The 24,683-nt window shown below is 37.4% G+C and overlaps 4 protein-coding genes across 4 annotated transcripts; 1 reads left to right on the top strand and 3 right to left on the bottom strand.

Annotated features, from left to right (window-relative positions):
• Window positions 1-403: 403 nt before the first annotated feature.
• Window positions 404-15,680, top strand: LOC146163586 (F-box and leucine-rich repeat protein 13-like). Its single transcript, XM_083382925.1, has 17 exons — window positions 404-523; window positions 1,117-1,206; window positions 1,409-1,512; window positions 1,699-1,792; window positions 2,068-2,210; window positions 2,423-2,502; window positions 3,414-3,591; window positions 4,128-4,289; window positions 5,310-5,472; window positions 6,510-6,667; window positions 7,011-7,182; window positions 8,267-8,454; window positions 10,181-10,396; window positions 11,462-11,588; window positions 12,245-12,463; window positions 13,531-13,694; window positions 14,599-15,680. The coding sequence occupies exons 2-17, from the start codon at window positions 1,132-1,134 to the stop codon at window positions 14,744-14,746; spliced, it is 2,391 nt and encodes a 796-aa protein (XP_083239051.1). The 5' UTR covers window positions 404-523; window positions 1,117-1,131; the 3' UTR covers window positions 14,747-15,680.
• Window positions 15,132-21,105, bottom strand: LOC146163585 (tyrosine--tRNA ligase, mitochondrial-like). The gene is made up of 7 exons (XM_083382926.1): window positions 20,722-21,105; window positions 20,118-20,411; window positions 19,587-19,767; window positions 19,078-19,245; window positions 17,856-18,011; window positions 17,203-17,350; window positions 15,132-16,465 (listed from the first exon to the last, which is right to left on the bottom strand). The coding sequence occupies exons 1-7, from the start codon at window positions 21,095-21,097 to the stop codon at window positions 16,241-16,243; spliced, it is 1,548 nt and encodes a 515-aa protein (XP_083239052.1). The 5' UTR covers window positions 21,098-21,105; the 3' UTR covers window positions 15,132-16,240.
• Window positions 21,106-21,321: 216 nt separating this feature from the next.
• On the bottom strand, window positions 21,322-22,938 carry LOC146163584 (tRNA (guanine(27)-N(2))-dimethyltransferase-like). The gene has a single exon (XM_083382927.1). The coding sequence runs from the start codon at window positions 22,665-22,667 to the stop codon at window positions 21,330-21,332; it is 1,338 nt and encodes a 445-aa protein (XP_083239053.1). The 5' UTR covers window positions 22,668-22,938; the 3' UTR covers window positions 21,322-21,329.
• Window positions 22,939-23,040: 102 nt separating this feature from the next.
• On the bottom strand, window positions 23,041-23,699 carry LOC146163583 (bolA-like protein 2). The gene has a single exon (XM_083381646.1). The coding sequence runs from the start codon at window positions 23,588-23,590 to the stop codon at window positions 23,330-23,332; it is 261 nt and encodes an 86-aa protein (XP_083237772.1). The 5' UTR covers window positions 23,591-23,699; the 3' UTR covers window positions 23,041-23,329.
• Window positions 23,700-24,683: the final 984 nt, after the last annotated feature.

Genomic DNA, 24,683 nt, shown 5'->3' with positions numbered 1-24,683 from the left:
GCTCCCTGTCCAATTGGTTTTCATTAATATTTATATTATTAGCCTGAAATTTAATAGTAAGGTCTCGTTCGTGACCTTCGCAACTAAAAGGGTTGCCATTCCCGATCTACTTCTACACAACACGGTAACAGAATAATAATTTCCTGCTAGTCAGGGGAACACCCATACGGTTAATAACCATTTTTTACTTTGTCAAATTACAAGGTCTAAAAAAATATATATGCGTTATCAATCTCTTATTGATATAAAAAAAATAACTTTAGATAAAAAATAAAACATAAGAAATATAAAATACATTAAATATGAATTTTAGGCCCAAACATATTAAACCAATGATTGGTTTTAGAAAACATCACGCTGGTACCAGTATTCATCTCCTTGACAACTGTAGACACAGAATTTAGAATAGAAAGCAGCGATGAAGCTATTTTGCGTTAAGTGAGGGCATTTGAAAAGCTTATTAGCAAAAAAATGAACAGTGCTTTACCATTCAAATATCGTTAATTTGTTCCCTAAAAATAAGGTAATTAGTTATAAATCGTGTATTGCCTACGAAGGGGCCGATACCAGTTATTAGTGAACACATGTTTGTAATGTATACAGTCCAGTCTGCATTTTATGCTACCCAAATTTAAACGGTGCAGGTGTGCCATCATGTTTTTTGCACGCATCAGGTTCGGAATCCCATCACAATTTAACCTTTGCCTAAACTTAGGTTTGAAATATACCGACTCAGGTGTGCACACCAGCAATTGGTTTAGAAAACATAGGGTGACAATGTGTGCCTGCCAGAGAATGCAGACTGGTTCACAATTTAAGCTAATAAAGTGTGTTTGGTTAATTTTTCTGAAATAAAACATATAGATTGTTATATACGTTGTGTTATATAGTTTTAATTGTATACATGTATTGTAAGGATTAATTGGGTAAAACAGTGCTATTCCTATACAGATTACAATACTTAAGCTTTTTTCTGTTAAAAAACGTACAGCAAATAGTCATTTTTTAAGTATGTTTAATAATTTTACTACTATATCAGCAATTTTTCAATCATATATATATTTTTATTCAAATTTAACATTTTGTTATTCCAATAAATTTCATCCTTTTTCATAGATTTATTTTTTCACAATGGCGTCAATGCAAGCAATAGATCCAAAACTGCGAGAGTACATCCGTGTCCACCAACTCCCAGATTTATATGAGGTAAACTTTGTCTTTAAACAATACTTCTTGTTAAACTGATGAAATGCTTTTGTGTAAGGCATAATTGTTTTGCTTGTATTTTTGCTAAAATTAGTTTATAAAATTTTGTTTGGAATGAAATGAAATAAAATTTTATAAAGCTTTCAAATAGAACCTATCTATATTACAAACCTTGCATAACTAACAAATACGTTTTATTAAGTGTATGCTGACTGGACTGATTGTCATCTGTCCAGACGATCCACTAAGATGGATTGCAGAGTGTTTAAAAAAGATAGAAGTGAGGGGAGTGTATGAAGTATCATGGTAAGTTTCACATTTTAGGAAAAAAAATGATGTCTGAGTGTTTGGCATAACTAATGTTAAATCATTAATAATGTTACACTTTTTAAAACAAGGCACACTTACAAAAGTGATTTGGCAATAAAATAAGAAATATACGTTTTTTTGACAAAAACGTTAAGTTGTTGACTAGCTTTCAATATTTTTTAGGGATATGTTTATTCCGGTTCAACTGAGACCAAAAATCAAACAAATGACTGAAAGTTACTTGGATGAAGTATTTTATTTTGGCACTGGAACAAGGGTTTGTTTTTCTTGTTTGAATATTGTATGGCACAATTACTTTTATGATTTTCTTATATTTTTAATTAAATATATCTATTATTATAGCAATGTTTTCTGGAATAAAAAATGCATTGTAAAGCCCAAACCAAATATTAATATATCAATGTATAAATTTGTTTGAATGAAAATTATTAATAGTTAGTAGATATTATATATAACCTATTAAACTATTTTTTTGCATTCTCATCTCTATTTAAATAGTGTACTGGTGTATATTGATTTTTGTATTTTTAGCCAACATCATCAATGTATGCAACTGCTTATAATCACTACCACACAAAGATCACAACAATGTGTTTTAAATCATGGTCAAAATACTTCCTGGACAAAAAGAAAAGAAAAGGAAATATGTTGCTGCATCTTCAGCAAGCTAGAAAGTAGGCAAATCTGACAGAATTAGCCTAGAAAACACGCCTTTAAATAAAGATAAACCTTGTGCTTTTAATTGTGTTTTCCTCAGTTTTTAACTCAGTTCTTAACTGACATGTGAAATATAGTTATGCAGGTTAATATGGTAAAGTTATACTTAAAAATAAACTAAATATTGACTGAAAAATCATGCATACTAACGCTTACTGTTTTTGCAAAGATACCACCGTCACAGACTGATGCGTATGTCATTGAAAAAGTGGGCGCACTGGAAAACTTTCCGCTTAACACGACAGATAGGTAAGAATGGGAACACACAATAAGGCCGCAAGGCAACAATATCCAAAGCAGAATAATCTATAATGTCATAGTATGAAGACCAACGACATAATAAAGCCAAATAAACTGTTATATCCATGACAGAATAAGATATAAATTGTCTGAATTAGACCTAAACCTGTTGAAATACTAAAAAAAAAACTTGTATAGGCCTGATTATTTTAAGTCTTATTCTGACGTATTTAGGACTTATTTCGATTTAGATGTTATTACGACTATTATGTATTAATATGTCCTATTTTGGTCTTATTCCAAACTGTTGTTTATTTCGACGTTGATGTTGTTCTTATTTTGGTATTGTGGCTAAAGTACGTAAGAATTTGTCTGTTCCTGGCTGATAATCCCCTTGTATAAAGTTTTATGTATGAACAATGATCACAATGCATCAAGCAACGAATATATGGTCGTTTTCCGGCCAGCTCCCACTGAGCATGCTTAACTAAGTATCTAGCAGAGTGACAGTTCAGGTATGGCCAAGGTTGTTAGTTCGAATCTCACTACAGGCTAGATCAGTGGTCCTCAACCTTTCATGAGTCACGGCCTATTCCATTATAACTATACACTCCATGGCTTCCCTGGCTCACGTTCTCCAAAAACACTTTAAATAACTTCTTAAGAGAGGTCTCTGAAGACATAAATAAAACCCCAAAAAGTTTAACATGCTAATTAGTAAAACGAGACATGCTTGTGGCCCCCTGGGTGGCCGAGGGTCACGGTTGAGACACGCTGGGCTAGATCTTTCTTACCTTGCCTTGTTTGCACTACAAAACCATTTGGCCAACTGATTTCGGTAGTAGGCTTTCCGAGTGCACAAGTTATATGCCCGTTTTTAACATTTTTCAATCAAACGTGGTATTGTTTCACATCTCCAGCTGGTTTCAATATTCTGGTCGCGGTTTGTAACAAGTCGCTGTGCCGACTGATCTTCCGAGCGTGGAGGGCGGTTGCAGTGGATGCTAGGAAGACTCGGGAGTACTTTGATCGCTTAGAGCGAGGAGAACTGGAAGAGGAAAGTGAAAACGAGGGCGGGGGAATAACCGATAACTTCCGGTAAGATTTATTTTTATTTTTATTCGTTCTTTACGGTATAACGGTATGTTGTGCAGTGGCGTTAGGGTAAGTTTTATAAAATTTAACTCCTTTCTCGAATCACGAGAGATTTACATATTTATTTAAATTGTGAAACCCCTATTACTTGTTGCCAGCATGCAAAAATGATGCTTACGTTTTTTAGTGTCGTTACCCCTGGACGAATCTACTGATTTGAATTACCTCTTTGAAAATATTATTTGTGCATATGAATGACTTAAGTGTTTTGATTCAAATGAACAAAGAAAATATAAACAATCGAAATGATCTGCGTTCAAAGACTACTTATATTACTGTCAAAATTACCTCCTCTAAAAATCAAATTGCCTTTTTGGGGTTTTCACCTACATAATTAGAATCACTGGTCTAAAGGAAAAATAAGCACGATTTTGTAAACTCAGTTTTATTTTTTCGACAAGTGGTGTCAAGGCACAGCGCTAATGACTTGAAAGACAGAACCGAAAAACACACTAACCAGGTATAAAATTGTGTGGCAGGGACGACATATCGCTTTTGCCGCGTCGGTGCGCCATCGAGATTTTCGGTTGCCTCGACCTGATCGACCTGGTTCGGTGTTCCCAGGTGTGCCGAGCGTGGAAGGTCATCACAGGAGCTCCCACCCTCTGGAGCCACCTCAACTTTGGCAGAGTTAGAAGCAAGTAAGTTTACTCCAGTAAATGGTTTGTTTCTAGCTTGAAGCACATTGGCTAGACTTGAATTAGCCGTCTAGATTCTTTCGAGCCCTGGTTTGGTTTGCGCATCATTGCGAGTCGGATATGACGTTTTTTTATCTTCTGTTGAAACTGTTCAAGGTTAAGTTATTTATTTCAAAAGGAAAGAAAACTCTGGTCACAACACTTACAATCACTGATCACTTACACTCACTTATATTTCGTGGTTAGGTTTTATTCGCGCACTTAAATCGCATCTAACATCTAATCAAACTGACGCCATTTTCCGAGATCGTATTTTATTGTCTCCTCTTTAATGTTTTTAGACTTTCGTGTCGTGGTACACTTCTTGCTTTATCCCTGCCTTATTGTTTTGTGACACATAAAAATGTTATCTTTATTTTCCTCTGTAACGCTACTTCTGTCAGCGACTTATTAAAAATATAGCTTTATTTCTGGTTAAACAAAATATACATTTCGGACCTTTTTGTTTTGCAATTGTCATATGAGGTTCGTTTTTATACATTCCATAAATAGCGGACATGTTTAGCAAGTTAAAATGATTTTGCATGGTGAATATTGTACTTGCCCTCCGTAATACTACGAGTGTTGTCATTGTACTTAAGTCAATTTAAGTCACTGTTTTTAAATGACTTGACCTAACACCTAAGTCATTCGAACAAATGACTTGGGTTAAAATAAAGTGTTTTTATTAAGCATTTTTTTTATCTTAATTTTTCTACATAAAACAACTTGCTTGCTATATGTTGCGTTTTTGTTATTTTTTATTTAGTTATTGCTCGTATTAAAATAGTTTACCAATTTTAGTAGTTAATGATTAATTTTTATGACAAGGACATCACTTGTAATTGAGTAGCTGTAATTGTGACTTGACTGGAACTTACTTGTGATTTATTTAAAAAGACTTGACTTGGACTTAGTCATTTTAAAATGGCTTGTTAACAACACTGAATACTACTATAACAAATTAATTTCTTACCGCCTCAGTGTAAACGACAAGATCGTGATCCAATGCCTGCAGAAATGCCGACCTTACCTCGTTCACCTGAACATGAGGCAGTGCTACACAATCCACTGGCCATCATTCAAGGCGATCGCGGAATGCGCCAACCTTCAGGACCTAAACCTTTCCGAATGCAAGGCTGTCAACGTAAGCAAACGCACAGCGCATTTTTGTCCCGCAGTTTTTCTTTTAGCTACGGAACGCTTCTTATATAGGGAACAAAGTCACTTCTAAAATCAAACTAGATATTTTATTGGTGACTTGGCTAACGGTAAGGCGGCTTGGCTAACTTAAAGAGATTGCATGCGCTATCATTAGAGAAAATAACGGGAGTCGAACCGTTTAACTATTCCGGTTCAGGTTCGGTTCGGGTTCAAGGATTTTTTCGGAATCCGGTTCAGTTCCGGTTTCGGTTTTGAGCAATGTAAAAGTTCCGGTTCAGCTCCGGTTCGACTAGATTTATTTTTAAAACCGGTTCATAAAGTTCCGGTTCGGATAAAATTTAAGATGAAAATGTGGGATAATAAATGTAATAAATGTAGAGTTACGTGACACAAACAAGCAGCTCATTATTGAAATATCTAAAAAATAAAAAATCAACGTTTTTTTTAATCAGTTTTCTTGTTTTTAATATAAAATTTCTAACATGGCATAACTTGACTCTGTAAAATAAAAGTTGTGACATGCTGGAGTGAACCGCTTTTTATGTCAGGTTAGGGTTCGGTTAAGGTCCAGGTTCTTTTAAAATATTCGGTTCAGTTCCGGTTTGGCTCCTTAAAATCTTACAAAAAACGGTTCAGGTTCGGTTACGGTTCGGGAAAATTTGGACCAAAACCGGTTCATAAAGTTCCGGTTCGGTTCCGGTTCGGTTCCGGTTCGGTTCCGGTTCGACTCCCTGGAAAATAACGACAAAATATTTGAGTTAAAATTTTAATCGTCAAACCCAGTTGTCCGAACTGGTTAATCGAGTAGTCTTACTTCATTCTGCACATAAAATATGTTTAAAAATGTGTATATGCATGTGTTTATTTTTTGCTTGAACTTCCCCATACTACAAAATTTCCTGAAAACGGTCGTCGGTCGCACGACAACTAAATTAATCAGGCCATGTTAATTATGACGAAATACCCGATACCTTCACTCGGTTTAAATCTTCTTAAAAAACAACTGTCACTAACTTACAGGACGATGTAATGCGCACAATCGCCGAAGGCTGTCCGACGCTGCTCTATCTAAACCTCTCCCACACCGATATCACGGATGGCACACTGCGCACCCTCTCCAAGTGCTGCCACAACATGCAGTACCTCAGCATGGCCTACTGCACGAAGTTCAGTGACAGGTAGGCCAATTGCTTCTCTGTTAGAGGCTGCTGTATTTTTTGTAAACGTATATAGTGTATCCTGCGCTTATGCTGTAGTGTTACCTGAACCTCAGTTTAATAATCACATGCTTAAAACCAAGTACATTGTAGTTTCCTCATATACACATATCGCCAGCTATGTACACATTTTAAGTTTAATGGAACTGACACAGTTTTTCAATAACCACTTATTCTTTATGGCGTAATTTATTACCGAAAATACACCACGGTTAATTAGGCAACTTTATGTAAAACGTCAACTACACAGAAACAGTAATTTTCCACAATGCGATATCATTACAATGTTGTGGTTATGCGACAGGGGCCTCCACTACCTGGCGGCCGGCAAGGGGTGCAGAAAGCTGACCTACCTCGATCTGTCGGGCTGCCTGCAGATCACCTCGTTCGGCTTCAAGCACGTAGCCCAGGGCTGCACCAACCTACAGTCGATCTTCCTAAACGACTTTTCGACGCTCAACGACAACTGCATTGCGGTGGGTGGGACAAATGCGGGTGGTGTTCGACAGTTAAGGATTGTAGATACTGTTTCGGAGTGATTATGTTACATGATAATATCGGAGTGTCAACTTATTACTTATCGGGGTGTCAATTTAGATAAGCTAGGATATAGGGGACCTTATTCCGGTGAATTTAGGTCTTATTGGGACAATTTTGATCTCATGCTGTACTGTATATTACTGCGTATTTGGATGTATTGTGTCGTTGGACACTATGGCTTTATAGATTTTTCTGCTTTACGTATTGTTGCTTTTTAGGTCTTATTGTGTGTTTCCGATATAGGCCGTGAAAAATAATAAATATGGTAACACGGACTAAGCAATACATCTCAGACTCGACTAAAATCGAATTAAATTCAATCTTAACTTTAGCGATTCAAGTAATTGTCTAATTGTTAAACCAAGGCAACTGATCAGACTCGAAACTTTATATTTTTTCTGCGAAAGTCAAAAAAATGCCACATACCTTTCTTCCCCACATATGAAAGTTTAAAAGTAACAGTAAAATCTTAAGAAAAAATATTTATACAATTTGTAAGTTTTGCCGTTTTCAATGTTTGTTTTAAGAGAAAATCATTTATTTATTAAATAAAGCAACCTTAACGGATCTAGTAGTATCTGATCAATAAAACTCAAAGTTTAAAAACCCTAGTAAAACCAGGATCAGACATTTTTAAAAAGATTATATATTTCGCCTATGCTGGCATCGTCAGTTTCTATAAGTCAAGATAGCATATAGTATATGGTGTGGGTTTGTACCATAAAATACTTTTCACGTCCAACTCATTTGTTCCTCAACCACCTTGAAAACGATTTAATTTTTGTATATCAATGTCACTCGCCTGGCAAAACAAAACTTGGTCAATCGAAAGCGGTCTGCTGCAAATTCAAACCACCATCTTAGAGCCCTCTTGCGGACGCGAACCACTGTCCTAAATTGATATTGTAGTAAGAATATTCAAAGCCCATACAGATTAGGTATCTCTTGTTAAAGAGATATTTGAAATGTTTCCCCCTCCAACCATTATAAGCAACAAACCAACCTTCTGTTTATGAACAGAACTTGACCGACAAGTGCACCGGACTTCGGGCCATTTCTCTGCTGGGCTCGCCCAACCTCAGCGACCTCGCATTCAAGTCGCTCGCGAGCGAAAAGAAGCTACAGAAGTTGCGCATCGAGGGCAATCAAAAGGTGACCGACAACACTTTCAAGCTGATGGGAAAGCAGTGCCCGTTCCTCTGTCACCTGTAAGTCATCGTGTCGATCGTGTACTCTACCGTCTTTGTATAGGCCAGGGATGTCCAACATTTTATTATAGTGGGTCGCATTGACACGTGAAATAATTTAATGGGCCGCAGAACCTATTAAGTTTCAAGATTAAGTATTGCTCTTTAGAGTTATAACGGTCCTTCAGAGTTATATATATATTTATTTACCCATATTGTACTATTAGTGCGCCCCTAAAAGCTGACTGGTACATTTTAATTGGGCTAATATTTAACGTTTAAAATACTACTTGGGTGTGAAAATGACTAGCGGGCCGCACAAAAATTTCAGACGGGCTGCAATGTGGCCCGCGGGCCGCAGGTTGGACATCCCTGGTATAGGCTGTACTGTACCGTCTTTGTATAGTCACCAAAAATAGGCCGTTACGACGTTACGTACGTGGTTTGAAAAACTAGCTCCGTTATTTCTCATCGCATTAACTTTGCCTTTCAGTATTGGTGATACAAATCAAGCATTCGGTTTTGCTGTTGATTTATTCGTTCATTAATGTTCAACCCCAATATATGTCAGGAAAAAATGCGCCTTTCCAGTGTTGTAAACAAGTCGTTTTAAATAGACTTAAGTAGCAGTCACGTAATTTGCAAAATAACCGAAATTCAAGTCAAGTCATTTTGAATCAATGACAAAGTCATGTATTTTTGCTCTGAAGTGGGGCAAGTCATAAGAGCACTTAAAGCAAATCGCGCCATTACAACATTGCGGCTTTAGAGCCTAAGCTACGTATTTTGATGATATATTATTACCCTATTTTTAAATTGCTCGGCAACAATAATTTCTTTTATGTAAATACAACATTAGAAAATAAAATTTGTAGATATAGAACCATGTTGCTTGCCTCAATATTTTACTTCGAACCACAACCCCACAAATACTTTTTGAACGGGCTCTTATAAAGAGAAGCGAAAAGTGGCACCACACGTGAAAAACGGGGGTCACCAGACAATGGCCCGCGGGCCAAGTCCAGTCCACCAGGCCAATTAATCTGACCCCTCATGTAGTACAGGTGAAATTTTGATGAATGCAATTCAAAACTAATTTTTATGAGTTTTCTAACAGTACGACAGTTTCTTCAGGCACTACAGTTGTTATTGCATAATTATTTATATTTCCCTCGTATAACGATAACTAAGTTGAAAAAGCTCAACAAAAAATTATCTCCTGCCCGCGATGGCCAGACCTTAACAGATATTTACAGTTATCCGGCCCGCGATGGCCAGGCCTTACAGATATTTACAGTTATCCGACCCGCGATGGCCAGGCCTTACAGATATTTACAGTTATCCAACCCGCGATGGCCAGGCCTTGCAGTTATTTACAGTTATCCGGCCCGCGATGGCCAGGCCTTACATTTATTTACAGTTATCCGACCCGCGATGGCCAGGCCTTACAGTTATTTACAGTTATCCGGCCCGCGATGGCCAGGCCTTACAGTTATTTACAGTTATCCGGCCCGCGATGGCCAGGCCTTACAGTTATTTACAGTTATCCGGCCCGCGATGGCCAGGCCTTACAGATATTTACAGTTATCCGGCCCGCGATGGCCAGGCCTTACATTTATTTACAGTTATCCGGCCCGCGATGGCCAGGCCTTACAGATATTTACAGTTATCCGGCCAGCGATGGCCAGACCTTACCGATCCTTTATAATAAAAAGGCCCCTGACCTAAAAGCTTGGTCAACTCTCAGGTACATCGTGGACTGCCCGCATCTGACCGACATGATGCTCAAGGCGCTCTCCCCCCTTCGCAACATCGTCGTGCTAAACCTGGCCGACTGCGTACGGGTGAGCGACTCCGGGGTGCGCCAACTAGTGGAGGGCCCGTCCGGCGCTAAGATCCGCGAGCTGAATCTCACCAACTGCGTGCGGGTCAGCGACGTATCGCTGCTGCGAGTCGCACAGAGGCAAGTGAAAATAAATGCTCCGTTTTTGATGGTAGTTTTACTCCGTTATTTGATTGTGCTTTTAGGGCAAAACTTTTCCTTATCCGAAAGGTGTTCGGTACTTTTATTTTGCCAACTCGTAGTTATTTATAAAAAAAAATGGTTAGAAAATGTTACAGTAGAAACCAAGTGAACGATATGCCCAAATGAACTACCCTTTACCGTCGATGGACCAACGTCTATTTGCACAATGGAAAAACTCCCAACGCGAGTTTGCTAAGTATAATACGGAATATGCGCCATAGGCGTAGCCAGGAGGCACAGGGGTCATACCCCCCAATTATATAAATATTGTACTCTTAATAATTTGTTTTGTAGCTTTTATGAACAGTATCACAACAGTCGATCACAGGCACGCCACACCTTCAATTGTCATGCACTGTTACGTCACGAAGATGTAGTTATTATTACTTGTAGTTTTACTACTACTTTTTAGTCATTTTGGTTTTGCTCTTTGAATGGTTTTTGAGTATTGCGTTAAAACTAAGTCAGTTGCTGCTCGAACGGTTTGCTAGCATGTTTGTTTGTGTTCGATACGGCAGTTCATACAATTGCAAAAGGCCGCTGATATACGCGGAACGATACTAATATTGTCACAGTTACTATACGCCCAGTCGAATTACGCACCTACAGGGCTTGAAATGCTCGGCATCTATGCGTTTCAATTTTAAGCTCTGTGGGCGATCTATTCTGTTTGGGTTAGGGCAAGGATATGACTCATCCTACAGACATCGTTCTTGACCCTCGGGAAACTATATGTTTGTAAAAATCTATCCTTGTTCATTGTAAGTAAACAACGACAAAGACTTCTAACAAAAACAGTATTTTTCAGACATCTGGCCAATAAAAGTCTGTCACTTAAAAAAAAAGAATATTTGACCCACTTTTTGAAACAAAATTAAATAAAAAAAATGTCAAACTGTTCCAAGTGCACGACCCAGAAAATCGGGCATGGGATAGACTTCAAAAATCGAACGTCGGTCTACTTAGAGTTCCTTTAATAATGTGCAAATATTCCTTATGTAGATGCCAATGCCTGACGCACTTGTGCCTGTGCTTCTGCGAACACGTGACGGACGCCGGCATCGAGCTGCTTGGAAGCATGCCAAGCCTCACGGTGGTCGATCTGTCCGGAACCAACATTAAGGATCAGGTGATGCGCCCTTGCATATGTAAAAAAGTCTATTTTTTTAGTTCAAGTCGCATTAACTTGTGTCGTACTCTAAGCTAAACGGTCTAGCTATTTAAGATTTAGTGAAAGGTCCTGATAAACTGACTATAAATCTTGCGATTCCGAGAAATATTGGAGGGGTGCATTTTAGTATTTTGTAACCAATTGAAGTTTATTTGTTTTGTACCGACAAAAACTTAGTGTTTCTTCTACTGTTTTTGAACAAAGCTTTGTTTATCACCACTTAAGAAAGTAATATTTACGCTTAACCATGACTAAAAGCGTTTAATATACTCATTTCCGTATATTTGTTTTCAGCGATGGCAATAGGTACGTTTTCACATGAAATTGCAATTATTAGTGTCGTTGGACATGGGCAAGTATATAGTGTATACCGATTGATACTGCAATGCATGTTGTCTAAATTAATTTGTTATTAAACTATTTAATGTAACTAAAACGAAACATGTTAACCGCGCCAACGTCCTAAGGTTAAAAAAATAAACTTCCGCGGCCGACTTTCTACAATACAATATTACTATAACTTTATAGTAAACCTTATTACAAGACAAGGCAGGAGTTTAAAATGTCCTAAAAAGTTTGATTGACGATCGTGTCTAATCAATCCTCGACCGCAGGGTCTCGCCTCTCTCGGCGTCAATAGCAAGATCCGCTCGATCACGCTCTCCGAGTGCTCAGGGATAACGGACCTGGGCCTGCAGAAGTTCTGCCAGCAGGTGAAGGAGCTGGAGTCGTTGGACGTTTCGCACTGCATGGCGCTCTCAGACGCCGCTATCAAGAACCTTGCCTTCTGTTGCCGCAGCCTTATCTCGCTTAACGTGGCCGGCTGCCCACTTGTGAGTTTCTTGTTTTATATTATTTTTTTAGGAATATGCTGTTGCTGCCAGGCAATGTTTCCGTTGTAAAATTGTTCTTTCAGGAAAAAGTTGCAATTTTATTGTCCTGAAGAAGATTGTCCAAATAGGTGGTCGAAACTTCGGTACTTTATGAAAATTTTGCCGGAACAACAATTTTACAATTGATAAATTTTTAAGTTGTTAGGGCCAAATTTGCTAATGCAGGATTTGTTTTTTTTTTTGCTTCATTTGATCGTGTAGATCGAATCGATAGTTCTCCTCCAGATAGTTGAAAAAAGTCATGAGATTTGGTTTAAATAGGGCCGTTTAAATCTAGGCTTATCACCTTTCCCTTTGTGCCGCAGCACACAGTTTGAAAATCACTGTAATGGTGAGCGACACAGCTCTGCGGCAAATGACTTATTTTTGGCAAGAGAACAATGGTCTACTCCACACCTTGCTGTGTATTAATAAAAAAATATATAAAACAGTCTTGCTGTGTATTTTATTTCATACTTATACCCCAATTTTTAGTCCTATTAAGCATTTCTTTTGGTGGCCCTACTATCTCACAAACAGGACGGTTATACTGAGGGCTTTTTAGTTTTCATGCACAAAGTTATCGAGACTGCCAAGTACCAACCTTGTACGAGTTGTACCATACATTTTTACCGTTTAAAAAAGTTAACCATATAGGCTATGTAGGAAATTTTTCATCCTTATGTTGTCGATGTCAAATGTATTCAAGCTTGTTTACCTGAATCTATAGGGATGTCCGATAATCCGATGCCAAGGGGTAGACCCGTCCGATACTAGGGTCCAAAATATATGACTAGAGGTAACTAACCTACAACACTAAAGAAAATTTTGACATATATTAACCTGAAAAACATGATATTTTAACGATTTAATTTCATCTTTTTCGTTAGTTTGAACATATTAATGACGTCTTTTGCTAACGGGTCGGATCTCAATACTCATTTCTTCAAAATAATGTGTATCGATATCGAATTAAAATGTGAAGAATTTGACATCCCTATACCTGAACGATAATACTGTGTTGTTAGCTGACCGACTTGAGCATCCAATACCTGTCTGGTGTTTGTCACTACGTGCACGTCCTCAACCTTTCCGGGTGCATCTACATCAGCGACCGAGCGCTCAAGTATCTTCGCAAGGGATGCAGGCAGCTCAGGATCCTCACCATACGATACTGTCGTGCCATTACCAAGTGAGTGCACGATTCAGCTATCTAGACGTATACTGGCTTTCGAATGGCCTATCTAGAGCTCACCAAACTTTTTTTCCTCACTCAAACGACTGGCGATCGCGGGCCGGATAACTGTAAAGACTGCATATCGGGAGAGAGAATATTAAATTTTGTATTGGTCTCATTTGAAGTAATTGTTATAAAACGAAACCTAAAAAAATGTTTATCAAAATGTATATTTACATCAATGATATTGTAATTTATTTGGAATTTTATTAAAATTCCATTTTCGTTAATAAAGTATCAATAACCTTATTAGAGGATAATTTGGAAAATATGCCGCAGGCCGAAGGAATAAACAAGTGGGCCTGATCCGGCCCGCGGGCCGTTGTTTGGTGACCACTGGCCTGTACTTTCAAAAACTATCGGACGCTGCCGCTTGTTGGCTCTTTAAATTATAAAACGAGTCATTTCCAACAAGTTGCTTCTGAATACCGTAATAGTGAGAGTAACTTTTGTCAATGAGTCGCGGCGTAAAATAGTTTCCCCGAAAAATTAGAACACTCCGTAGTATAGCAGTGAAATCCAGCTATTATGGTATAAGCTTTTTTTGTTTTTTTCTATAATGCACAATATTATTAGGATGAAATTAGTAATTTGGCATGTGCAAGTTTCAAAAAAATATGTAAGCATAACAGTTATAAATACTTGTAAAAATATACAAACTGTTTAATAATGTTAAAGCATATCAAATAGATATCTAATAATTAATACTGTGGTCAGAATTAAATCATTGGCTACGAAAAATTGATTGATGAATATTTTCAATACGTCTAAATCACTACGCTTAGGTAACCCAGCCCTGGAAAGTATTTCGCTCAAGCGCGAAAATATAAGTTGCGCTAAAAATGTACTTTTTTTATAGGCTCACCGCTCAGCGCATGCAGGTCTGGGTCGACCAACTCGAATACAGCGACGAGAACGTTCCCGCCTGGTACAATTACGAAGATAGCATGAAGCGACGGGGAGGCGCGGGTCACAAGAAAAACTGGATCGAAATGGACATGGATTAAAGCCGCTTTGATTGTGTGTGGGTTCACAGGCAGGCCAGCTCTCCGAATTTCGACTTTACACGGTTTACGATGCGAATTTTAAGTGCCCGGCTACAACGGACGGTAATTGGATCTTGGTTTGGCGGCTGCTATTTCAATGATCTGTTAAAATTACAAATAAAACGAACGTGGTACAAACTGAAAGAGCGTTTTTTAACTGGACATGTAAATTCGCCTTTTTCTGGTGGTATATAAGTTTTTTGTTCCGTCCCTGGGTGGCATTTGGTTTTGAAAACTGGCTTTCTTTAATGTGGCCTATTTTTTTTAAACTGCAGCCACCTAACTTAGGTTGTTCTAACCTTTCTATGATTATTTTTTATAATAGCTTGTAATGTACACCTTACAAATTGCATGCTGCAAACCTTCGTTTTTATTTGTTACGTTGTAAGACTTTTTCACATATACGGGACTGTACCTAGTTTTAGTTTATTATGTGTATAGGCATTCTCTTTGGGCTATGCATCTTTGTGATTTATTTACCCGATTTTATTTAGTAAAGAAAACAAGAAAAGCAAAAAAATCAAAACTATTGTTCTATTTTTTGGGTCAAAGGAGATTTTTATTAAAGGATTTCTAAATTAACATTTTTCTTAAAGCTATTTCTTTTTTCTCTTTTATCGTTTTTTTGAGATGTTCCGCATTATTTCATATTCTTACAAAAAAAAGATTTGTTATATGTATGTTGTTTTTTAATTTGTTTTGTTTTTAACCGTTAACGAACACCTTAGCTATAGCCGCCGATACACATTCATATTTTGCTGCAAAAACAGCACTGTGAGTATACATTTGTCGCCAAATAATTTAAATGATAACACCGATCGCCAAATAACTCGTATGTGTTTATGTATGTGTTTATAGTTAATTTGTTTAAGAATACACTTTACTCAACGCTTCTTGATAATATTTAGTTTGACCAATATTATACACCTCCCCAGGTTGAGATCCAGTGGTATAAATTACAGTTTAGAAAACTACACAAGTTTAACAAATGTCAATTTTACAGACAAGGAAATTTGTAATGACAGTCACTGAAGCAAATTGATGTGAACGAACAAAATCTGTAGTTTACAAATTAACTGTGCGATTAACAAGTCTTATTTAAAGGGACCGTAAAAGTAAAGCCTCTCGTTGGCATATTTTCGTATAGAGGGCCGCAGGTTGCACACACCTTCTAAGTCGAACCACTGTAAAGACCGTATGATAACTTGGCCGGTATTTAGTACACCCTACGCCTACGATATACAAATGTCAAAAAAAACAAATAAATAGTTTTACAGTTGTAAATAACTGTAACAAGGTGGGTTCATCTCCAAGACCATTTCTTAAAAATGCCTGTCAAATCAAAATTTAGGCAATTCACCAAATATCGCTTGTACAAGACTTTTATACGCGTAATCGCCAACAAACAACGCGGCGACACAAGTCGAAAAACGCACGTCACAACGCCAAATGACGTCACGCCGGCCTCTTGGCGTCATCCTGGTCGTGCTCGATGCGCGGAAGGCTCCAGCGAATGACGTAGTGCTTGTTCTTGCCGACTGTAAGCAGGGTAAGGTCGTTCTTGAGCACGTGGACGCCGTTCAGTAGGAGCTGGTGCGGCGAGTTCACCACCTGGCCGTTCAGTTTTACGCCGCCATCTTTGATCACGTTCTCGCCCGTTTTGCCGCCCGCTGGTAAAGCCTGCGTTGGTGTTGGGTAAAGTAAATGTTTTGATAACCGAGATTAGTGATGTCCTATACCTGACGTTTTATTTCCATACCGATACCAAATGACGTCATTACTATACTTAAATAAGCAAAATAGATGAAATTGAACCGCTTAAAAGGCATTTTTTCTATATTATTTGGCCTAAATGTTGTTTTAACTAGTTTTGTTACCATCAGTTAATAACATACTGCTTTTTGATCAATTTCAATGTCAACATCTCTGCGTTGGATCGCAAATCATGGATATTTCCTATTTAAACTTTGTAGCGGATCGGCACCTATATCATCCTAGTATCGGATGAGTGTTGGTACTACCACTTGGCATCGGGTATCGGGTATCGGGTATCGGCTCCGATCCGATCTTATCAGACATCCCTACCCGAGATTTTAGTCAAAAGTATCGCAATTTGATTTAATGCCAAACGACGTTATTACTGTGGACAAATAAGCGAAGTTGAATTGAATAAATGTAAAAGTGCAAAGGAATTGATTTCAATTTTGGTCCGAAATTTACTTTACGTTAAAAGGCTAAGTTATCTTCTATTTTAATGCAGTATTTTGTAAGACATTTAACCTTTTAAAGGTGGAAAACCTAAGTGGATAGCAACATATGGCTAAAAAACGAATTGCAAGCAAAACGCGCAAAGTCCAGCCTTGGCAGCCAAAGGAAAATTTTGGAAGAACCCATAACACCGCGCCTACTTTATTTACCTCAGCTGCCTTGCAAACGTCGTACATGGTGGTGTGGGGTTCAAGGGTCAGGTTAAAAACCTTCATGCCGGCAAAAGTGACGTCAATTTCGTCGTTGGACAGAACCTCCAAGTCCTCGATTCCGCCGCTGTAAAGCGCTTGCGTACACCTTAAGATAAAAAAAAATTAATTAGGTGAGTGTTGTCTCTTTATAAAACTATCCGGAAACACTTTTAGAGGCTGAAAAAACACTTGTTGCTAGTTAAGTTTTTTTTTTGGTGGCTAGGGAAAAAAGTTGATTTATTAAATATTAATAAAATTTACAATAAGAAGCATGCCGAACCGATCAAAGTAACTTATGATAGAAAAAAAACTTCAGAATGCACAGTCCCACAAGCGCGAGTTTGGGCAATTTAGTTATGGGCCTTTTCTGCGTATTTCAATTGGTTACTGAGGATAAATAGAGAGCATTAAGATCGCATTTTAGTGTTTCAGCCCTGTTTTTCAAGAAAATTTTCTAGACTTGCAAAAACTCTCATTGCAGGTTTAAACATTAATGCTCCAACAAAAGAAACATTAAGCCAAAAATGTAAAGTTGTTGCAAGAAGAATGTTGGCCTTCGAAAAAAATAATGAAGGAAGCTTTAAGTTGATTTTCGATTACGGTAGAAGTACCTTTCGGCTGATTCTAGTCCGCTCTTGCCGTGGACGATTTTGCAAACTTGTGTAGCAAGAATGTGTTGCGCGTTGCGACGAGCTGGGTTTTTCTTGTGCTGGGCAACGATATCCTTTATTGTTTTCAGGTCAATAAATGTGAAATACCTAAGAAGCCTAAAAAACAACCGCTTTGAATTAGTTTCAGGAATATATCTAGTTAAGATTATTATGCATAGTTTTTAAATATTTCCAACTGTCTAATATATAAAAAGCTAAACACCAAACAATTTGGTAATTCTTGTCAAGGTGTAACAGGTGATTAACTAGAACAAGGGTGGCCCACCAGTCAGATACCAAGAGTTCTTGCTTGGTTAATAGCAAACAGCCATACCATGCACTTGGGAAGAAATAAATATCACCAGTATCACCTTGTTTCTTTTTCATTTACACACATACATTTCTCAGCTAGTATAAATCAAAAACAGCTCCTCTGGTAATTGTAATTGTTAACCAACGTTTCGGCAACCTATACAAGCCGCCTTCGTCAGGGTGAATGACACTGAACGCTCGTAAAATAAATGGAAAGCAAAAGTGTCATTCACCCTGACAAAGGCGGCTTGTATAGGTTGCCAAAACGTTGGTTAACAATTACAATTACCAGAGGAGCTGTTTTTGATTTATATTACCATGCCTGGTAGCAACAGTTTATATATTTCTCAGCTAGATTTTGTAATATAGATGCTCCACAAATGCACACTAACAATGTTTCATAGGATACATTTGAAGAGAATGTTATTTACACTGCAGGAATTTCATGCTGTAAAAGTTTCTAAAATCTGTTGACATGATTCTACAACAATAGGATCTGAGCATGGGAAGATCCAACAGTTTTGTATGAAAGGGCATAGTAACAAAAAACATGATGCCACAAAATAAGTCTTGTGCACAAACATGCAATGAAAATCAAGCATAATACATTAAATAGGGGGTCAAAACTCCCTTTCCCCATAGATCTCAGCAAATTGCTATAAAAAAATCTGTTGAAATAGTTAAATTCGGCAAAAATTAAGCACACAAAAAGTTACACTAGACATCCTAAAAAATCAAATACAACCTACATTAGAGCTTTAAGTGGCTTGCAAGCGACGGTTTGGCCACCCCTGCTCTAAAGTTTTATTTAAAGAATTTTTTTGGCATCAAGTTTGGACAAATTTAAAAATACAAATAAAATATAAATTACTTGTCGACTGCACTGTCCGGTTGCCTAAAGAAGTACTGGTAGAACTCAAATGGAGATGTCTTCTCTGGATCCAGCCATACGGAGTTGCCAGCTGTTTTACCCAGTTTTTCACCCCTCGGTGTAGTTACCAGGGGAGTCAGAAGTCCGTAAACTTCGCCTTCATGCAATCTGCAAAAGTGAGAGACAACAACCATAATAGACTAATTTTCCAACAAACCGAAAATGTGTTCCGACTACTTGAAATTGAAATTACAAAAATAAATGTTAATATCACTTGAAGTAGTGTTTCTCGGCCTTTTTTGCAGCTTCCCAATTCTCTTTACTGAACTCTTTGTAAGTGAACACAACATAAGAAAATTAGCATTAATCAGTGCAAACAGCAATCTATAAATTTAGAAACACTGACTTAAGGCAACTTGTCATAATTTCACAAAAACAATTTTCCTTGTCACAATTAACACAAAAGGAACTTGTAATACAGTTTTTGCATAATTATGCAAATGCCATACTTTCGGATTAGCTGTTGTCCTGCATTAATGTTGCCAAGTTGATCCATCCCACCGATCTGAAAACTGCAGTTATGCTTTTCGTACAGGTACAGCCAGTCATAAGCTTGTAATGCTTGGTACAAGAACTCGGCAAGGATAAGGCCGTTGGGTCCATCCAGCCTATCCTTGATGTATCGTTTGTCTAAAAAAAATATTATAAGGGATTACACATTAAGAAACACTACAATAAAGATGTAACAAACTTTGCATCAGTATAGTTTTGCAAAAAAATGGTCAATAAATAACTATGCTTTAAAAGGGTTTAAAAAGTTCGTATTAAGGTAAAGGTTGTATAAGTTAAAAGAAGTTACAAAGACACCAGTTAAAGCAACCGAAAATGTTCAACTAGAGAGCACTTTATTTGATACAAATAGCTAGTTTAACGAGTAAACCTGTTAATTCTAAGATTTTTAACAATTTTTTTAAACTAGACAGATTTACCATTTGCTTACCTATTTAAATCATGTTTAACAATCTGGAACCATTACCTACCCATCATAGGTCCCATCCGGAAGTGTCTAAAAACTCGGGAGATGAAGTCTATAGAGTTGATGTTCTCGTACCACTTGTGGTTTTCTAGAATTTTAAACTCTGGCAGCTTTTTTTGGCCACGAGTGTCATAAAGGTGTTTGTCGTGATAGTCTACAATCTCTGAAATTCTTTTTGATATCTTTTTAGCATTGCTGTGTATTTGTGCATTATCCAGAAGCTTTCTGTCTTTTTTGTGTTCACTTGGATCACCAGCTCTTGCCGTCGCGGTTCCAATTACCGCGATAACATTGTGGCCTGAATACATGGCAGGAAATAACATTATTCTTAAATAAATATTGATAAGGAATATATTGGGCAGCATTCCATTTTTTTCTGTCCTTGTATTTGCAAATTCAAAATAATTTTGTTTTTTATAATTTTACAAGTTGATAAAGCTACAAAATAAATGGATAATATAAATCGGTATATTTTAGTAATTGAATTTCATCAGCATCCGTTATTCTAATAAAGGTGTTGAATAATCATACTTATTACAACCTTAAAACAATTATTATATTTAAAAAAATATATATATTTGACAAAAAATACACACACAATAACACACCTGCTCTTTGACAGTGGATCAGGGCCATGATGGAGAGTAAGTTTCCAATGTGTAAGCTGTCGGCAGTAGGATCAAATCCACAGTAAAAACATTGCTTCTTCGTCAGCTTATTAGGCAGATCAATGCTTGCTGGGGGGTAAATGTCTTTGAAGATCTGTCTCTCATGGAGGTTTAGGACATTTTTAGGAGTAATTTCTGATGCATGCTGTCGTCGATGCAGATATAGTGTATGGCTTTTAGGGGTCAAACAGTGTTTTTGTTCCGCCTTTCTACAAGTTGTGTGTTGCGAGAACTGGGAAACCGCATTTATGCTTGCACATGTGCCAGGTAACAAAAGCCTTACCACTGGCCCGACCTGTAAAGTTCTTAAATTCATATTTCTAAAATATAAAATAACAAATTTGTTAACCGATATATTCAACACAGGGTCAATTATAAGATCTAAAAAAAGTTATGCAAATAAAACTTGGCCATTTTATGTAAAAACTATTACATGATTAAAAATGCCTGGTATAGAAAAGGCAAAATAGTAAGTAAAGGTATAAATCATAGCCACTACTGAATGCAAAATAATTCAAGCATTTTACATGCTTTGCAAAAGAGTTTAATCAAGATTTATTGGCTTTAACATCACAAAGCTGTTTGATTAAATCATTATATTGTTTCATAGAGGCAGAAGTTCTTATACATCTTGGGCCAAAGTGGGTCTTGCTTGCCCGGTGGCCGGCTTTTCTCAATTGCTCAATGGTAGTCAACAATCTTGGTGCATTGCCACCTTTAACGCCATGATGCTGGAAATCAAAATAAAATGCTGGCTCTGGTGTTTCTAAGTGTGTATTGGTGCTAGGCAAATGCAATTCAGGTTTGTCAGCATTTTTTTGCTTTTTGGCAGGTGGTTCTTTGCCGTCATTGGAAGCGTTTTGTTCATTTAAAGCTTTGAGTGGCCGGAGTACCAATTTTTCTTCATCATTTGCTGAACAACACATGCTTTCAACCAACATCAACTCAAACAAGTTACGGATGTCTTTGGCTATTTTTAAACCATGTGCAATAAACTGCAACTTTTGCACAAAAGGCTTACTGAATAAACTTCCAGACCACATTGGTCCCAAAATAAGAAGAGGGGACTCCAGCTGGCCGGTGCCACAATCGCACAATACCTTGTCATCCCCTGATTTCCTGTACTTTGTATCAGCAATAAAATCACGCACCTGACATCGTTGGCAATGGAGTAGTGGCTTTACAAATGTAAGGGATTGATTTGAATGCTTTGGCCCTCTCAACACACGGCACACCAACGTAATACTATGTTCTGAGATGGCACACATTTCTATTTTGATTCCTTTTCCCCAACGTCCCCCTGCTTTTACAATGTTGGCGGCAATTACTCTTACACCCAATTCCCAAGAGTACTCAGATTTTAAGAGGTTAGCCCCATACATCCTAAAAGATGTTTCAGGGGACTTGTTTTGCAGGATAGGGATATCGGTAAAAGTAACACATAGCAGGCCATTATGATTTACAGACCTTATTGCTGCATCCAGATAGGTCACCGCTGAACCAATTGCTTCGATGTACACAAATCTAAACTTCTTGCTGTGGAGTAGTATGTTAGGGTCCTGCTGCACAACTTCAACATTATTTAAAATTTCATTCTCTTTCAAACAGCTATCAACACAGCTTTCCAATCCACTGGCAACATTGCAAGTTATTTTAACGTTACTTCTAAGTATATTTGCCCACTGAACGCTTGGTAAACCAAATCCATTGACAGCATCAAGAACAGATATGTCCTCTTCTGTTTCATCCCACAATATTTTTAGGCAGCATAATGCAACAGCCCGACTAAGCTTTAATTCTAGCAGTTTGGGCAAAGCCTTTGGATGTAAACATGACTCAATTTCTTTTGTGATTTTAAATTTAACACCATGCTCAAACTTTTTCATTTGAATTCCTATTTAATTTATCTTTACACTGCAGATAGGTAAAATCTGATAAACAGCAATGAAATTGTATAATGCATATTTATAATATACAAAAACAAACTAATAACAAGTTTGGTGGATAACAAACTCACTGAAAGTACATCAGCTTATAATAGATAAATATAACATTGGGCTAACAGAACAATCTACAAATAATTAGACATGGGTGAATGGGCTTATAGTTTTTTTAGTCCAATGATACAAGGTTAGATATTTTTTTTTTCCTTTTGGAGAGGTATTTTTAATACCTCATGCACCCAATATTTTTTCTTAACATATTTGTGTGCACACCTGAATAGGTATATTTCACACTTAAATTTAAAAACTGTGATTTCCAACCGAAGATGTGCAAAAAACATAATTGCAAACCTGCACAAATCAAAATTTGGTCCTGAACACCTAAGATCTTGGCATCAAGTGCCATCAAATGCAGACTGGCCTTTTGCCCTAAATGAGCTAAATATTACGATCGAGTGTGTCATGTATATTGAGTTTTGAGGTGTTGTAAAAATATTGTGAATTGTGAACGCAGAAAATCTTTTCCACCAGTGCAATTAAATAGTAATCACTTTGCATATTGAAGGTTCTACAAAGTATACAACGCCCCACAATACAAATGCAAGTTAACTCTTTGGCAGCTTTTCCCAAGCCTCAGGAGTGTAGCACTTTTGTGTGAAGGCGTGAATGTTTGGGATCTCTTCTGCTAGTGCGCTGTTCACCATTCTCTGTTGTGCCAGGCGGGATTTTCCGACAAACATAGGCGAAACAATAATGGCATGAAAGCTTGTGCCGCACATGTCCGGTGAGATATCATCGACTTGAACATGGGCCGCCTCCAGTTCCTTTACCAGCTTGGTTTTAATGTCTTCCGCATTTAACGACATGTTTGTGATTTTAAAACAAAACACTTGGAACTCTTAAAATGTGTTCAGCAAAAGAGACAATGAGTAGATTTTTAATTGTTAAATACTGGCCTTTAACACAAAAACAAGTTATATGTGAAATGAAAAAAATATATTTTTTATTTTAGTAAAATTTAATCAAATAAAGCACTTGCATTATATATAGTCAATGTAATAGTGATGGTGTAAATTAATTGGGTTTTTAGTCTAAGTCTTTCATCCAATCAACTTTAAGTCCAGCTATTTTGCCTTTGCAAAGACTAAGTCGTTACAACGGGTAACACTAATTTACGGAATGATGAATAGTCGGAATGGTCGAAACGCTCACAGTATTATTATCAAATATAATAACACTTGACCCACCTTCACCCAAACGCTAACCCCCACCCTAACTCAAATATTTTTAACGGGATAACACTTAAATTAGTGAGCTTTCCGACCATTCCGACCATTCATCATTCCGTAAATTAGTATTACCCGTTACAACACTGCCATGCACTTAACTCGATTCGGCAACGCACACTTGAACGAGAAACGTCGAAAGTTTACAATGCACCCTTAAGCTTCAGAGAAGTCTAGCATCTTATATTTTAGCTTGCTTTTTGCCAATTGTATTTACAGTATGAGAAAATTGCCTGAAGAAAAGTAAAACTTTCCGTGATTACTGATTTATAATGCCATTACACAAGCCACAGTCAGTCAGTCAGTCAGTCACTCTACTCACACATGTTCTACAGATACGGATGAATGCTTTCCTGAATGACACTGTTAAGCTTGGGAAACAATTTAGATTGCGAGGATCATTGTCGCATGACTCTTAATTTAATATGATTTGTGGCCTACCTGCCAGTTGCAGAATCGAGATAACAGGTATTTCTCAACTTGTAGTGTTGTTGTGTACAGAGTCAAAACGATAAAGGCGTTTAGCGCTTGGCGCCAATCGATTGCATACCTTTTGTATTGAAAGCAACACTTGTCCAATATAAAACTTTAACCCAATAAACGAACTTGAACTGTGTGTATGGTGTTTATAAGGTAACTTTTTATAGCGCCACGTTTAGGTGTAACTTCGTAA

This window comes from Ascidiella aspersa, chromosome 2 (assembly GCF_963924565.1).
Source record: "Ascidiella aspersa chromosome 2, kaAscAspe10.2, whole genome shotgun sequence".
Lineage (NCBI taxonomy): Eukaryota > Metazoa > Chordata > Ascidiacea > Phlebobranchia > Ascidiidae > Ascidiella > Ascidiella aspersa.
The sequence above is the reverse complement of the archived record's forward strand: the minus strand, read 5'-3'. Positions and strand labels throughout refer to the sequence as shown.